The sequence below is a fragment of the Heloderma suspectum genome, chromosome 3, assembly GCF_057233095.1.
Source record: "Heloderma suspectum isolate Gila_16-S chromosome 3, 16-S_ref, whole genome shotgun sequence".
In the NCBI taxonomy this organism is placed as follows: Eukaryota; Metazoa; Chordata; class Lepidosauria; order Squamata; family Helodermatidae; genus Heloderma; species Heloderma suspectum.
Window position 1 is genome coordinate 248150069 of NC_139460.1, and position 14903 is coordinate 248164971.

The 14903-nt window shown below is 42.8% G+C and overlaps 1 protein-coding gene across 14 annotated transcripts in view; it reads right to left on the reverse strand.

Annotated features, from left to right (window-relative positions):
- TRUB1 (TruB pseudouridine synthase family member 1) overlaps positions 1-14903 on the reverse strand; it is a 70832-nt gene that overhangs the window by 12625 nt on the left and 43304 nt on the right. For 2 of the 14 annotated variants that reach the window (XR_014789478.1, XR_014789466.1), the window contains 2 exons: positions 14026-14082; positions 5459-12636 (listed from right to left, as the gene is read on the reverse strand). Coding sequence is in view for 1 of the 14 variants with exons in the window: in XM_084846142.1 (XP_084702268.1) it covers positions 12422-12636; positions 14026-14082 (272 nt within the window). In the remaining 13 variants the exon portion in view is untranslated. Of the gene's footprint in view, positions 1-1990; positions 12637-12987; positions 14083-14903 lie in introns of those variants that run through there. The other 12 variants (XR_014789469.1, XR_014789470.1, XR_014789476.1 and 9 more) reach the window with 11 other exon arrangements.

The window sequence follows — 14903 nt, forward strand, 5'->3', positions numbered from 1 at the left end:
GGTGCATGAGAGGGATTTTGGATTTCACATGAAGTAGTAAAGTATCGGGGACCACGGTGGCTTAGTGGTAAAGATGCTGAAGTGCAGACCAGAAGGTTGGAAGGACAGCAGTTCGAGACCTGAGTGCCGCGTGATGGAGTGAACTCCCGTCTTCAGTCCCAGCTCTTGCCAACCTAGCAGTTTGAAAGCAAGAAATTGCAAGTAGATAAATAGGTACCGCTTGGGTGGGAAAGGTAACAAAGTTCTCTGCACCTCGGTGTTCAGTCATGCTGGCCATGTAACCACGGAAGTGTCTTTGGACAGCACTGGCTCTTTGGCTTAGAAATGGAGATGAGCACCACTCCCTAGAGTCGGACACAACTGGCTGGGGACACCTTTACCTTTATTAAAGTATCATTACTACTATCAAGTAGTAGAGTATCATAAAGTTGTTGTTGTTCAGTCGTTCAGTCGTGTCCGACTCTTCGTAACCCCATGGACCATAGTATGCCAGGCCTTCCTGTCCTCTGCTCTCTCCCGGAGTGTGCTCAGGTTCATATTCATTGCATCGGTGATACTATCTAGCCATCTCATCCTCTGCCGTCCCTTTCTCCTTTTGCCTTCAGTCTTTCCCAGCATCAGGGTCTTTTCCAGAGAGTTTTCTCTTCACATTAGGTGGGCAAAATATTTGAGCTTCAGTATTTGTCCTTCCAATGAGCAGTCAGGGTTGATTTCCTTTAGGATGGACTGATTTGACCTCCTTGCAGTCCAGGGGACTCGTAAGAGTCTTCTCCAGCACCACAGTTCGAAAGCATCCATTCTTCGGCGCTCAGCCTTCCTTATAGTCCAGCTCTCACAGCCCTATGTTACTACTGGGAAAACCATAGCTTTGATTAGACGGACCTTTGTCGGCAAGGTGATGTCTCTGTTTCTTACTATGCTGTCTAGGTTTGCCATAGCTTTCCTCCCAAGGAGCAAGCGTCTTTTACTTTCATGGCTACAGACACCGACTGCGGTGATCTTGGAGCCCAAGAAAGTAAAATCTGTCACTGCTTCCATTTCTCCCGCTTCTATATGCCAGGAAGTGATGGAGCCAGATGCCATGATCTTAGTTTTTTTAATGTTGAGTTTCAAACCAGCTTTTGCACTCTCCTCTTTCACCCTCAACAAGAGGCTCTTGAGATCCTCTTCGCTTTCTGCCATTAGGGTGGTATCGGCTGCGTATCTGAAGTTGTTGATAATTCTCCCGGCAATCTTAATTCCGGCCTGTGATTCATCCAACCCGGCGTTTCTTATGATGTACTCTGCATATAAGTTAAATAAGCAGGGTGACAATATGCAGCCTTGTCGTACTCCTTTCCCAATTTTGAACCACTCAGTTGTTCCATGTCTGGTTCTTACTAGGGATGTACGAAAGTCACTTACCTTTTCTCAGGGGTGATTTGCGGTGCGGGGGGAGGCGCTTCGCTTCTCCCCCCGAAGTTCAGGCAAGGGGGGGAGGCGTCCCGCCTCGCCCGGCGAAAATTCAGACCGGGGGGGGAGGCGCCCCGCCTCGTCCGGCCGAAATTCAGGCCGGGGAGAAGCGCCCCGTCTCCCTGGCCACGAAAGAAAAAGTAAAACAAAAAACAACCCCCCCCCCCGTGATAGGCTATGTAATGATTAACATAGCCTATCACGGCTAGATTTCCAAAGTCAGCCGTGATAGGCTACGTTAATCGTCACGTAGCCTATCACGGGTAACTTTGGGGGAAAAAAAAACGCGTACGCAAATGGCAGCGGCCCATGGGTGCCGCCATTTGCGTTCCTTATTTTGGCACGTCTAGTCTACGTGACGATTTACGTAGACTACGGCGAAAATAAGGGCAACGCAAATAGCGTTGCCTTATTTTCGCCGTAGTCTACATAAATCTTTACGTAGACTAGACGTGCCAAAATAAGGAATGCAAATGGCGGCGCCCATGGGCCGCTGCCATTTGCATACGCGCTTTTTTTTTTCTCCAAAGTCAACCGTGATAGGCTACGTAGCCTATCATGGCTGACTTTGGAAATCTAGCCGTGATAGGCTACGTAAATCGTCACGTAGCCTATCACGAGTGTGTGTGTTTGTTGTTTTTTTTTTACTTTTTTATTTTGTAATGGCGGCGGCGGCAGCCGGTCGGGAGACCGGCCACTGCCCCCGCCCCCGCCGAACCGCCGCCGGGACCCGCCACCGAGAGAGACATTCGCTGAAGGTAAGTCCCATCCGGGGGGGGGGGGCGGCAGAGAATTTCCCCAACACTTTCGGGGGGCCGAATGCCTCCGCGCTTGGCCTCCCGAAGATCCATGGAGAAATTCTCCGCCATCCCTAGTTCTTGCTGTTGCTTCTTGACCCTCGTACAGGTTTCTCAGGAGACAGGTAAGGTGGTCTGGTACTCCCATCACTTTAAGAATTTGCCACAGTTTGTTGTGATCCACACAATCAAAGGCTTTAGCGTAGTCAATGAAGCAGAAATAGATGCTTTTCTGGAATTCTCTTGCTTTCTCCATGATGCAGCGAATGTTGGCGATTTGATCTCTAGTTCCTCTGCCTCTTCTAAACCCAGCTTGTACTTCCGGTAGTTCTCGGTTCGCATACTGCTGAAGCCTAGCTTGTAGATTTTGAGCATCACCTTGCTGGCATGTGAAATGAGCGCAATTGTGCGGTAGTTTGAACACTCTTTGGCGTTGCCCTTCTTTGGAATTAGAATGTAAACTGACCTTTTCCAGTCTTGTGGCCACTGTTGAGTGTCCCAGATTTGTTGGCATATTGAATGCAGCACTTTAACAGCATCATCTTTTAGGATTTTAAATAGCTCAGCTGGAATACTGTCATCTCCGCTAGCTTTGTTGTTAGTAATGCTTCCTAAGGCCCACTTGACTTCACTCTTGAGGATGTCCGGCTCAAGTTCAGTGACCACACTATCATGGCTATCAGAGACATTAAGATCTTTCCTGTGTAGTTCTTCTGTGTATTCTTTCCACTTCTTCTTAATCTCATCTGCTTCTGTTAGGTCCCTGCCTTCTTTGTCCTTTATCATGCCCGTCTTTGCACAAAACGTTCCCTTGAGATCTCTGATTTTCTTGAAGAGATCTCTAGTCTTTCCCATTCTGTTTTCCTCGATTTCTTTGCATTGTTCATTTAAGAAGGCCTTCTTGTCTCTCCTTGCTATTCTCTGGAAATCTGCATTCAGTTGGATATATCTTCCCCTTTCTCCCTTGCTTTTCACTTCCCTTCTTTCTTCAACTACTTGTAAAGCCTCATCAGACAGCCACTTGGCTTTCTTGCATTTCTTTTTCTTTGGGATGGATTTCGTTGCTGCCTCCTGAACAATGTTACAGACCTCCGTCCATAGTTCCTCAGGCACTCTATCAGGTCTAATCCCTTAAATCTATTCCTCACCTCCACTGTATATTCATAAGGGATATGATTTAGGTCATACCTGAATGGTTGAGTGGTTTTCCCTATGTTCTTCAATTTAAGCTGAAATTTTGCAACAAGAAGCTCATGATCTGAGCCACAGTCAGCTCCAGGTCTTGTCTTTACTGACTGTATAGAGCTTCTCCATCTTTGGCTGCAAAGGACATAATCAATCTGATTTCGATATTGACCATCTGGTGATGTCCATGTGTAGAGTCATCTCTTGTGCTGTTGGAAAAGAGTGTTTGCTATGATCAGCGTGTTCTCTTGGCAAAGCTCTATTAGCTTTTGTCCTGCTTCATTTTGTATACCAAGGCCATGCTTGCCTGTTATCCCGGTGATTTCTTGGCTTCCTACTTTAGCATTCCAATCCCCTATGATGAAGAGGACATCTTTTTTTGGTGTTAGTTGTAGAAGGTGTTGTAGGTCTTCATAGAACCGATCAACCTCAGCTTCTTCGGCATCAGTGGTTGGGGCATAGACCTGAATTACTGTGATGTTGAATGGTTTGCCTTGGAGTCGTACTGAGATAATTCTATCGTTTTTAACATTGTACCCCAGTACTGCTTTTCCCACCCTTTTGTTGACTATGAGTGCTACTCCATTTCTTCTATGGGATTCTTGCCCACAGTAGTAGATATGATGGTCACCTGAATTAAATTCGCCCATGCCTGTCCATTTTAGTTCGCTGGTTCCCAAGATGTCGATGTTCAATCTTGCCATCTCATGTTTGACCACCTCCAGCTTACCTTGATTCATTGATCTGACATTCCAGGTTCCTAAACAATATTGTTCTTTACAGCATCGGATTTTCTTTTCACCACCAGACACATCCACAGTTGAGTGTCCTTTCGGCTTTGGCCCAGCCACTTCACTCTTTCTGGCACTACTTGGAAATACCCTGTGCTCTTCCCCAGTAGTATACTGGACACCTTCCGACCTGAGGGGCTCATCTTCCGGCGTCATCTCTTTTAGCCTTGTGATACGTTCCATGGGGTTTTCTTGGCAAGAATACTGGAGTGGGTTGCTATTTCCTTCTCCAAAGGATCATAAAGTATCATGCACTAAATCAGTTAGAAGCTGCTTTGTTGCAACCCATCTGGCCAGCCTCGAGACCCATTTCTGGGTTGTGAATCATGGGTTGAAGACCTCTGATCTAAACCAGCTCATAGTGATGGCCACTACCTTAGATAGCTTTAAAAGTGAATTATTCAGTTCATGGAGGATGTTAGCAATAGTAACTAACCCGGCCCTTCAGATGCAAAAGCAGTATGCCACTGAACACCAATTGGTAGAGGTGGGGTGGGGACAACAGCAGGCAAAAGCTATTGCCTTCAAGTCCTGCTTGTGGGCTTCCCATGGCCATCTGGTTGCCCTCTGTGGGAAACAGGATGCTGGACTAAATGGACCTTTGGTCTGATCTAGCATGGCTCTTACGTTGCTAAGCAGTTAAAATGCATTCATATTTATGAATTACATATTTGTTTCTAGTATTTATATACTACCTTTCATGTTACCATTTCCAGGCAGTGTACAAGAATAAGATACACACACTCAACACTCCAACATACAGATAATAAAATTCAACTCTCTCCAACTTAAGAACTTCAAACCATTACAAGCCACTAAATGCCAAGGTGAATAAATTGTCTTCACCATGTGGCAAAATTCTAAGTGTCAGCAGATGTCTTGTATCTGGGGGAAAAAGCTATTCCAGAGTATGGGCACCACCACAGAGAAAGCTCTCCTTCTGGAGGTTGCCAGATGTTTTCAAAAAGTTCTCCTTTGTTCACATCATTCCTCCATGATAGTACTGCCTAATGAGAGTGTCACTGGGTGGTAATGACAAGGCAAACGTCAGGCTTGCTGTTGTCATTGAAATACTTAGGCAAGCTGTTGTCATGTGTACAACATCCTCAATGGTGCTTGCTCAGCAAAAATCATATTAGCCCAAACCAGTTCTAGTTTTTTTTCTCTCTCTCAATATTAAAAGCTTTCACTGCAGTGAATAGAGCAGTCAGGTCACTGGTCCCTGTCATTTACTTTGCCAGCAGCAGCATTTCGTATCTTCCAGTAGCAGCCTTTTCCCGCAGTGCTATTTTAATCAGAGATGCCATAGATTGATCTTATGCATGCAAAGAATGTACTCGAGCACTGAGCGATCCACTCTGTCATAGCAGGGCAGCGGTGAACAGCCCAGTCGTCTTCACAGAGTATAAGACACCAATCTAGCTGGCCTCAGCACAAGCCACAGGTTTTGCAACATCAGCCACTGTAGTTCTATTGGTTCATGTGGTAGGGTATTCAAGTCTTTATTGGGGTTTCATCTTTCTGAAATCTTGGTTGAAGCAGAGCCTTCAAAAACAGAAAGACACCGAGACAAAATATTTCAGCAGGGCTGGAGTTTTTGAACTGAGCCGAGAGCCTCGGCTTTTGGGCGATATAGAAATGAAATTCATAATGAAGAGAATATGATCTGGGTGCAATTTGTGGGGGTTGCCAAATCTGGTCTGCAGAGAGTTGAGTACCTTCTGCAGGCTCCTCCCACTCCTCTTTCGAAGCCCTACCTCCTACCTGGGGAAGAAGAGAAATCCCCATGACATTTACGGCCACTGGGATGTCTCTCCCCGAACAACCCAGAATTGCACATTCAGAATTCATGATAAAACAATGTAGGGACAGAGCATTGCTGGGTTGTTTAGCTCCTTCCATTTGCAGCCAGAGCGCTCAGGTGGCTGGGAGCCAGCACTTACTCACTCTCACTTATTCTCAATTTCTCAGCTTTTAAAAAAATCCCTTTGTCATTGTGACATGTGCACCACACACAGCAGGGCAGTGACAGTCTCAACCCCACAATTCAGACGTTTAAGCACAGCCATGTTTTGGCTCAGTTAATTATCAAGGGAGCATAGTTCTGCTTGTTCCTAGAAAGCCCAGCATTGGCATAACAATTCAGGATTTAGGTGGTTTGTGCGGGCAGGTCCATCACAGTAAGATCCAAAACATGGAGAAGTTCTGTGTTAGGATCAATGACACAGTGAACCTTCAGTGAACCAAAGCAAGAACTATTTGCATATCCTATGTCTATGTAATGCACATTCACACTTACTCCTGAGTAGGGATGTCGGAGAACGGAATCAAATGAATTCAGATTTCTATGAATCCGACCCATGGATCGGATTCAGTCCAAAAGCCATTGGACTGGCTTTTTCTGTCACACTGATTCCACGGACTTGCGGACCTTTTTTTAAAAAAATTTCAGGAATTTTATGCAAATTTAGTCATAGAAAAATATGTAAAATTAAAAAACACCAACCAAAAATGTGCATTTCCCCCACAGGCTAAAGCATGAAAATGTGCATTTGGGAGGGATTTGCACATTTTGGGGAAATTGGAAAAAATCCAGTTCTGTCAATGATCCAACTATGGAACAAAAGGCACCTGACAATCCACGAAACGCAGATGGAATGGAGTTTACAAAATCCATATATCCCTACTTCTGAGTGCATTTTAATAATCATGAAATTGAGTCATTTGAGTCACTAAATAGTGACTCAAAATGATACCACCAGTCTTACAATACTTCTACTTAAAATATTTCTATGGCTTACACACAAAACAGCATCATGCATCTTTTTCTTGAGCCTTCTCAGTGGAATGTCCTCCCTAGAGAAGCTTGGCAGGTACTGGCACTTTTCTTTGGTGTATGGCCCAAACACAGCTCTCTCAGAAAGCTTTTAGCCAATTTGTTCTCTACATTCAGGGATATATATATTTTTAGTGTTGCTACCCCTCTGTTAACTGATTTTTGTTATGTTATTGTTAGTTTTGGTTTTGATACTTTTATATTGGATGTGTTTTATGTATTGATTATACATTTTTATGATGTAAGCGACTTTGTTTATTTTTGTGAAGAAAAGCAGGATACATGTTACTAAAATAATAAAAAGAAAAACGGATCAGTTAATTTCAAGACAATCCTAGGACAGCCCATTTCTATAAAGTATGCTACTTCTATCAACAATGTAGTCACATATAATTAGTTTCTCCAAAACATTCATGTGTATTGTTAGTCTGCATAACTCCCAAATAGACTTCTTTGAAATATACATTTGGTTTGCCCAACAATAACTTTTTCAGGCTGAGCTCTTTTTCCCCCAAGAAGAGAATTAATGTCCCATCAGATAATTAGTATTCATATGATGTGCCCTGGATAATATTTCTTTGGGAAAATATACACTTACTCTTTCAGTGCAGCACTCATTTTTATTCATGTCTCCAATTAAAGGTAATTGCATCGACGGAAAAGGTACCCAGGACCATTTCACATGTTACAGCTGAAGCAGCTATGTGAAAAAAGTTTAGCAACAAGTGAGGCAGCTGTGCAAGGAAGTGCTTATTGAACATGATTATGTTAACATCTTTTTTCTTTCATCATGCATGCACTGAGAAACATGTGCAGAGGCTGTACCCACATGCTTTGAAGTATTATTGCAACCATACAGTTGGATCTGGATGGAAAATAGCTGCTAGCCCTGTTCCATAAATACTTCCCAAGGGTTTGCATATTGTTATAAGCGGTAGGTGCTATAATAGTTCCACCTACATAAGAAGTAGCACAAGCTCTTATGCAGGTGGAAGAACTTTTTTGGATTAGGTTCACTTTACAGGGACAAGGCTGTAGCACACAGTATCGAACACCCCTTCAGTGAGAGGAAGATGCCTTTCTGCATATGGAAGTGTATCTTCAGAACCAACCCATAGTTACTTGAAACGCTCCTAAGCAACATGCAGAACTGGGGTCCAAGACAAACTTTTAAGCAAGAGTATAATGGCTTATTATAGAAATTTTCTTTGCTTTCAGGGCAGTTCAAACACAGTTTTAACAACAAAAAAATAACATCAAACTAAAACCTCATACAATAATAATAATACAGCAGAAAAGTAGACAGCAGCAGATAAAACAATGCCTTAATTGTTTAAAGGGTCTAGGAGAAGAAAAGGGCTCTTTGCCTGGCACCAAAAGGATATCAAAGGAGGCTCCAGGGAGTGCTGAGAGGATTCCGTAGATGAAAAGGTCCTCTCCATAGTGGCTACCTGTCTTATCTCAGAAAGAGGGGGCATCTGGAGGAGAGCACCACACTTGATCTGAGGAAGGAGGACTTGATTATCCTCGATGGGATCCCACTCCCTGGAGGATCAGGTATGAAGTTTAGACATGCTCCTAGATCCAGCTTTGTTGATGATTTTCAGGTATTGACTATTGCCTAGAGTCCTTTTTAGTCGTCTTAATTTGATATGCCAACAGCATTCTTACCTGGAGGATCCAGACTTTGCCAATGTCATCAGTGCCAGGAATCTCTTGACTTGAGCAGCTTTAAAGAAATTGCCCCCACCCCAAAAAAACAGTATTGGAAGTGGAAACATTGATCCAGAGAAGATTTACAATGCATTAATACCTATTTTTAGAACAGACTAAAACACAGAGGACAGCTAATGTATATGCCAAGATTCTCTTGGAGCATTTATGGTAATTATAGGCATGATGTGTTGAGAATTTGAAACAGATTTGGCCTGGGGAAGAAGAAACAGTCAGCTATAGAACTAGTTACAGTGTAGCGCTGTGCGTGCCAATTCTTTGAAAAGGAAACACACTGGCCCCATCTACACAGAGATGCTTTATGATGTGATTCCATTTAAAGCCAGATTTTCGTGAATTCGAATTTGTTCCTACAGTGGCACATGTAGCCAACAAAGTGGAGTATTGTTTTTAAAACCCACTTTTACGGGGCAAACGGCACCTGAAACTGCATTAGTTCAGGGCTGAGTTGGCGGAGTCCTGTGTGTAGAACGGAACTTCATCAGCTGCATAGGTGCCATGCGGCGAATGAGTGGAGGCTCGCTCCCTGCCCCTCTCTCTGCTCCTGTGCTCAGTGAAGTGCAATTGAAAGCAATGAGTAACTTTGGAGCAGACGTGTTTAGCTCACTCCTCTCCTCGTGTCCACCCATTGACGATGCAACTTTCCCTTCTGCCAATCAGCGCTGCTCCCCCCCAGCTCGTGCCAAAGCCAGCTGAGGTCACACAGGCTCCCAAACCACACTGAAGCTGCCATGATGGGAAAATCCGTCACAAAATGAGTTTGCAAAAAAGCAGGTTTTACGGAATGAAAGCCTGTGCTTGCTGCAGAGAGGGGCGTACATCGTGTCCTACAATCGCCTGTGAGGTGCAGCAGAACCAGAGTAAATCCCCTATGTAGATGGGGCCACTGCAAAGCATATCTATGGATCTTTATCAGATAAATAATCACCTAATCACTGATACTCAATGTGGTAGTTTCAGTGCCCCATTAGCTCTATGTAGCCATGGTCTTCTAGACCATTGGTCTTCAACTGGTGTGTCAGGATGTACTACTGGATCACAAGAGCAGCACTACCACTATACAAACCCATGGTTAAAAAAAAAGGTATCCAAATGCATGTTTGGGTTAAAGATAAGTCCCAAAGGTAGTATCTAGGCAAACAAATGATTCAGCAATCAAACACTAGCTCCAAATCTTAATGTCATTCTAAGGGTGTAGCTATGGAAGCATCAGCACCACCACTCTATCAAGATTTCTAACAGAAGCATGCCAAAGTAAGTACACACATGAAAAACCATGTCTTTATATTCCACACAGGCTACCGCTTTTTAATGGGGAAACAACTGTTAAGATTCAAATTCATTTTTCTTTATATACAGAAGAGACGTTGGGCATGGTTGTGTTCATTTCTTCTGACATACCTGGGCATAAATCTAAGTAGGTTTTCTTTAGAAAATGTATGCATGTGAAAAGCTGCAGTCAATAATCTAAATGTTTCTTAGGTGTGGCATGGCATATTGGATTTTCAGTGTTACAAGAGGATGTTGCCCTGGTAGTAAGTGCACAGTGTGTGATTCACCTGGGCTTGGTGAACTATCTAGGGAGAACTGATGGCTTAACAACTTATAAACTGAACAGGAACACTGTCTTCCTGGGTCAGACCAAAGGTCCAGCTAGTGAAGTAATTCGTCTCCCTGGTATCTTGCAGTCATAGGTACAGTGCCAACAAACATGGATGTTTCATTCTTTGACAAAGACTAAAAGCACCTAATACACACTTATTCCTGTCTTGAACCGGGGCATGTTGCTGAAGTTAAGCAAACTTGGGTCTGACCAGCACTTCGATGTCAGGGAGTTGAAGCCTTCCCAATTAAGTAGCGAGGCAACACAGACTTGCTGTGTAAGCTACAAACTCTTTTATTTCATTAATAGCACCTTTTCACACCTACTGTGAAAAGCAACTACAAAGCAACTACAAAGGCTGGGAGCTGTCCTCTGGGCTTAATTAGCAGAATAGGGCTTTTGTTAAGGGAGCTACTGAAAGCAGGGCAGTTGCCTTACTACTAACGGACGGGTTTCCCACTGTGCTCAACAGGCTTTTCTGGGCTCCTCCCTTTGGGGAGGATCTTCCCAACCCAAGTTCTGATGGGCAGCAAATCTGGCAGAATGCCTCCCACCTCCTCTCAGCTCTGCTTGCTTAACTCAGTGGTGGGCTCTGGCATCTGTCAATTCTGGTGCTTCCTCCCCCTCCAACAGAGGCTGGGTTCCCATGAGGAGGGGGGAAGACTGTCTCTGAGCCTGGCCCTCCTGCTCAGAACCCTCAGAAGGTTCTTCGCTAACTCCTGGAGAGTCTTGGGGAATTTCCTACCCCACTCCCTGTCTCGGCTGGGTTTCTAGCTCTGCCTCTGAATTAGAGTCAGAAACCAAACCAGAGAGCCTGAAGCCAATCCTGAAATTCGATAGGAGACCACCTGGGATCCCTCTGTATGCCACCTTGAATTCCACATAAGAAAGGTGTGATATAATTCTAATAAAATTAATAAACCTATACCCTTTTGACTAAGCCAATAAGGCTACCTCAAAATTTTGGGGTACCCAGTTCCCTATATTAACTGTGCATAGCAGGAATACTTCATTGTGTTTGCTCTAAACCTTCGGCCAGGAAAGGGTGATGCTACTCATCCACTTTAAGTCACACAGAAGTGATAATTAAGAAAGGGTCAGAGTTTCACTTGCAAGTATTTTAAGGGGCACTCACTCTTAATATGAATACTCAAATTAAGATCTTTTTCATTTATTCCATCACTTTTACAGGAATATTTGTCAGAGTCTAAACTGGGAGATCTGGGAGGTAGTGGTGGTGGGGTTGGAAGGAAGAAAAAGTGAACCAGTCTCTCAGGTCTTTATGTTATATGTATGAACATAATTCCATGCTATACTCTGTCCTCTCAAATCAACCGTTATAAATAAAAGTTTACCATTTCTCAGTACATTTAGCAAGGCTCTTACACATTGTATCATAAACCGTAGCCCATGAAAGCTTATGCCATAATAAATGTGTAAGTCTTTAAAGGTGCCAAAGACTCTATAGGCTGATGTTACATAGGCTGATGACTTGGCCAATGACCTGTTTTGGCTGCAATTCAGCTACCCCTCTGGAAATAGTATTACTGGACTCCTATTTTCAAGTGGCTATTTTTATTGTATTGTTTGCTATATTAAATTATTGTTTTAAATCATTTTTACACCAATGCAATATTGTAAACCACTTTGTGAATGTTTTTTTTTACTTTGAAAACTGGGAAATAATTCCCTAAGTAACATAAAACAAACAAACATGGAACTAAAATAAATAATAGTAATTTAAAAAGCGTACCTTGCGATCTCCTTTCAAGGGTACACCAACAAGTCTGCTTCCCTGACAAATATGTTTACAATGCAACATGGACATTATAAGAGGAAATAAACACTGGACATCTTCTTATGTGTCTTGGCGTGAGCAGAAATGACAGAAAGGTATCATTTTAATTGCATTGTAATTTGTCATCCTCCACACACGACTGTAAATTTACAGGTTAAGACAAGACAATCCCAGAGCAATCTTAAAATGTCTTAGTCATTCAGTCTTTTTCCTTGGTCTGACTTATCACTTATCATCACAGCTCACAGCACGTTCTTCAGACAGCTCTGTCTTTAATTTTTTACGAGATGGCTCTGCCTGGAGAAGAGACATGCAACACTCCAGGGACTGGGCAATTTCATCAACTGTCCATTTGTCTTCATAAAGAGCATGCTCTTCCAGAGTAAATGGTCCCTGTTTGGTTCGGGTCAGCTCCTGCACCGTGGCACAGGAGGAAAGCTCTATAGCATCAAAAGGAAGGAAACAAAAGACCAAAGTGAAATGGGCAAACCAGCATTTTATATTACTTGAATCAGGATCCCAGCAGGAAAAGATAGTTAAATTATATTATGCTCAGCGTAATCACTATGGCAGTACATACTATTTTTAAACCACTTATATGTGCATTTTTGATAATGTATTCTTAAAATACCAAGCAGACAGAGCTTGTGTAGAATAGTAGATAAGAGAATGAGCTATGAATCAGAAGAATGAGCTACAAAACCTTATCTTTGCCTTGAACTAGCTGGCCTTAGGCAAGCCATTCTCTCTCAGCCTCTTATGCAAGGAGGAGGATAAAAATACTGACTTACTTTACAGCAGGGGTAGGCAACTTGTGGCCCTCCAGATGTTTTGGTCAGCAACTCCCATGAGTTCTCTTTCTGGGTTGTTGTTGGTTAACAAACCATGGATTGTTTGCTCATCAGACACAATGATAAGCCAGATTTCAACAGATCACACTATGGCTTAGCATTATGTGTGAACAAGGCCCCTCTTTCCCTATATTGCACAGACATATTGTATAAGATTTCTAATTTAAGGCCAAACAAAAGGTTACAAGAAGTTGCATGTTACTTTCTCCTGATTTCTTTAAAAATGAAAAGCACCCACAGGAGACTTCCTGCCCCGCTCACATAGCCGCCACTAACAGAGCTACTATTAATATTACATGGTTGCCCCTCCAAGCCTATTACAGGCAGATGAGCTGGGCAATGAACTTATCGAGTTAGGTATTGGTCACAAGAGCGTATAGAATCAGCTATTCTAAGTGGACAGCTAATGGTATATGTTCTGTAGGTGCTGAACAGAAGCTAAAGTAGCTTAGATTTTTAAAAAATGCTTAAACTTGGGCAACTTGTCTACTTATAAATTATCATGTCACCCTCCAGACGAAATGCAGCCACACCAAAATTGCTCAAATGGATCACACTTTAGGTCAGAAGAAAAGCTGATTAAGTGATCACAAAGAAGGGAGGGAAATTCCAGGTGGGATGGTTATCTCACATCTGGAACTAGGCTCTGCGAATTCTGGTTTCAAAGCATTGCCTGTCACTATAATCTTTAAAGATAAGAACTTACTTGCTTTACCTTTCTAATCTGTTTATCTTACAGAAAAAAGAGATCTTATTCTCTGCTACTAATTTCATTGCCTACCCACCATTTTATTGTTGCCCTCATCAGACCTCTTTATAGTCAAGTTCACTTTGTGCTAACCAGGCCAAAGCCACAGCAAGCAGCGTAGCAGACCCAGCACATACATCTGGCAGCCAGAGATACTGAAAGCATAAATAGTCTTCTATTATTAACAGGAACATTCGCTCCCCAGGTGATTGCACTTTGTCCGTGCCTACCTTTGCCAATGTCGTTGACCAAGCTTCTGACATAAAAGCCGCTGCCACATTCAACATCTGGAAAGTTAATAGTGACATGGTAAACTGCAAATTGCATAGTACAAAAATCTACTTAGAAATGCAAAAAGGCACTAAGCAAACAAGAGAGTGATTAAAATATTTATGGGTTCTAATATAAATTATTCATCCTGTAACATATGTGTGGGTGAGATTGTGAAGGCGGTGAAGACTGAAAAGCAAACAGAAATAAAATGCACCAGTTCCATCATCATTCACCTTATAACCACTAGCTTCAGCATTTCAGTAAGGACTTCAGGCCCTTTGTTTGAAAGAAAAAAAAAGTTGCCACATAAGGTCATATTTACCAACTGGTGATGAAAAACAGTTATTTAAAGTGTTAGCAAAAACAACTATAAATGTTTTTAAAGCACTGGGCACAACACACACATGCAGCAAAACTGAAAACGTTTTAAAATTTGCCTCTTGTTCACCACCCTGCCCGCAGTAAATTGTTGCAAATCATCCAATCAATAAAAGCGGCCACTGAAATTATACCATACATTGAAATATGGCTTGTATGGCTTGTACATTACGCAAAAGAGAAGACATGCAAGTCAAACACAACCTCAAACTGTTAGCCTTAGTAACCAGCTGTTATGTAACATACTGCCCTTTCTACACTGCCTTTTCATCACAACTGATATAAAAGGGAACAGAACTTCATGGTTGTTATTCCTATCTGACTATCAAGAAAGGGGCTCAGCAGGAATATCACTAATGCCCTCAGTACACTCTTTGTGAAACACAGGACCATTGCACCACAGGGCAAGGTCCAGAGAGAGGTAATCAGAGGTTCTCAGTGGGATACATTGACATTC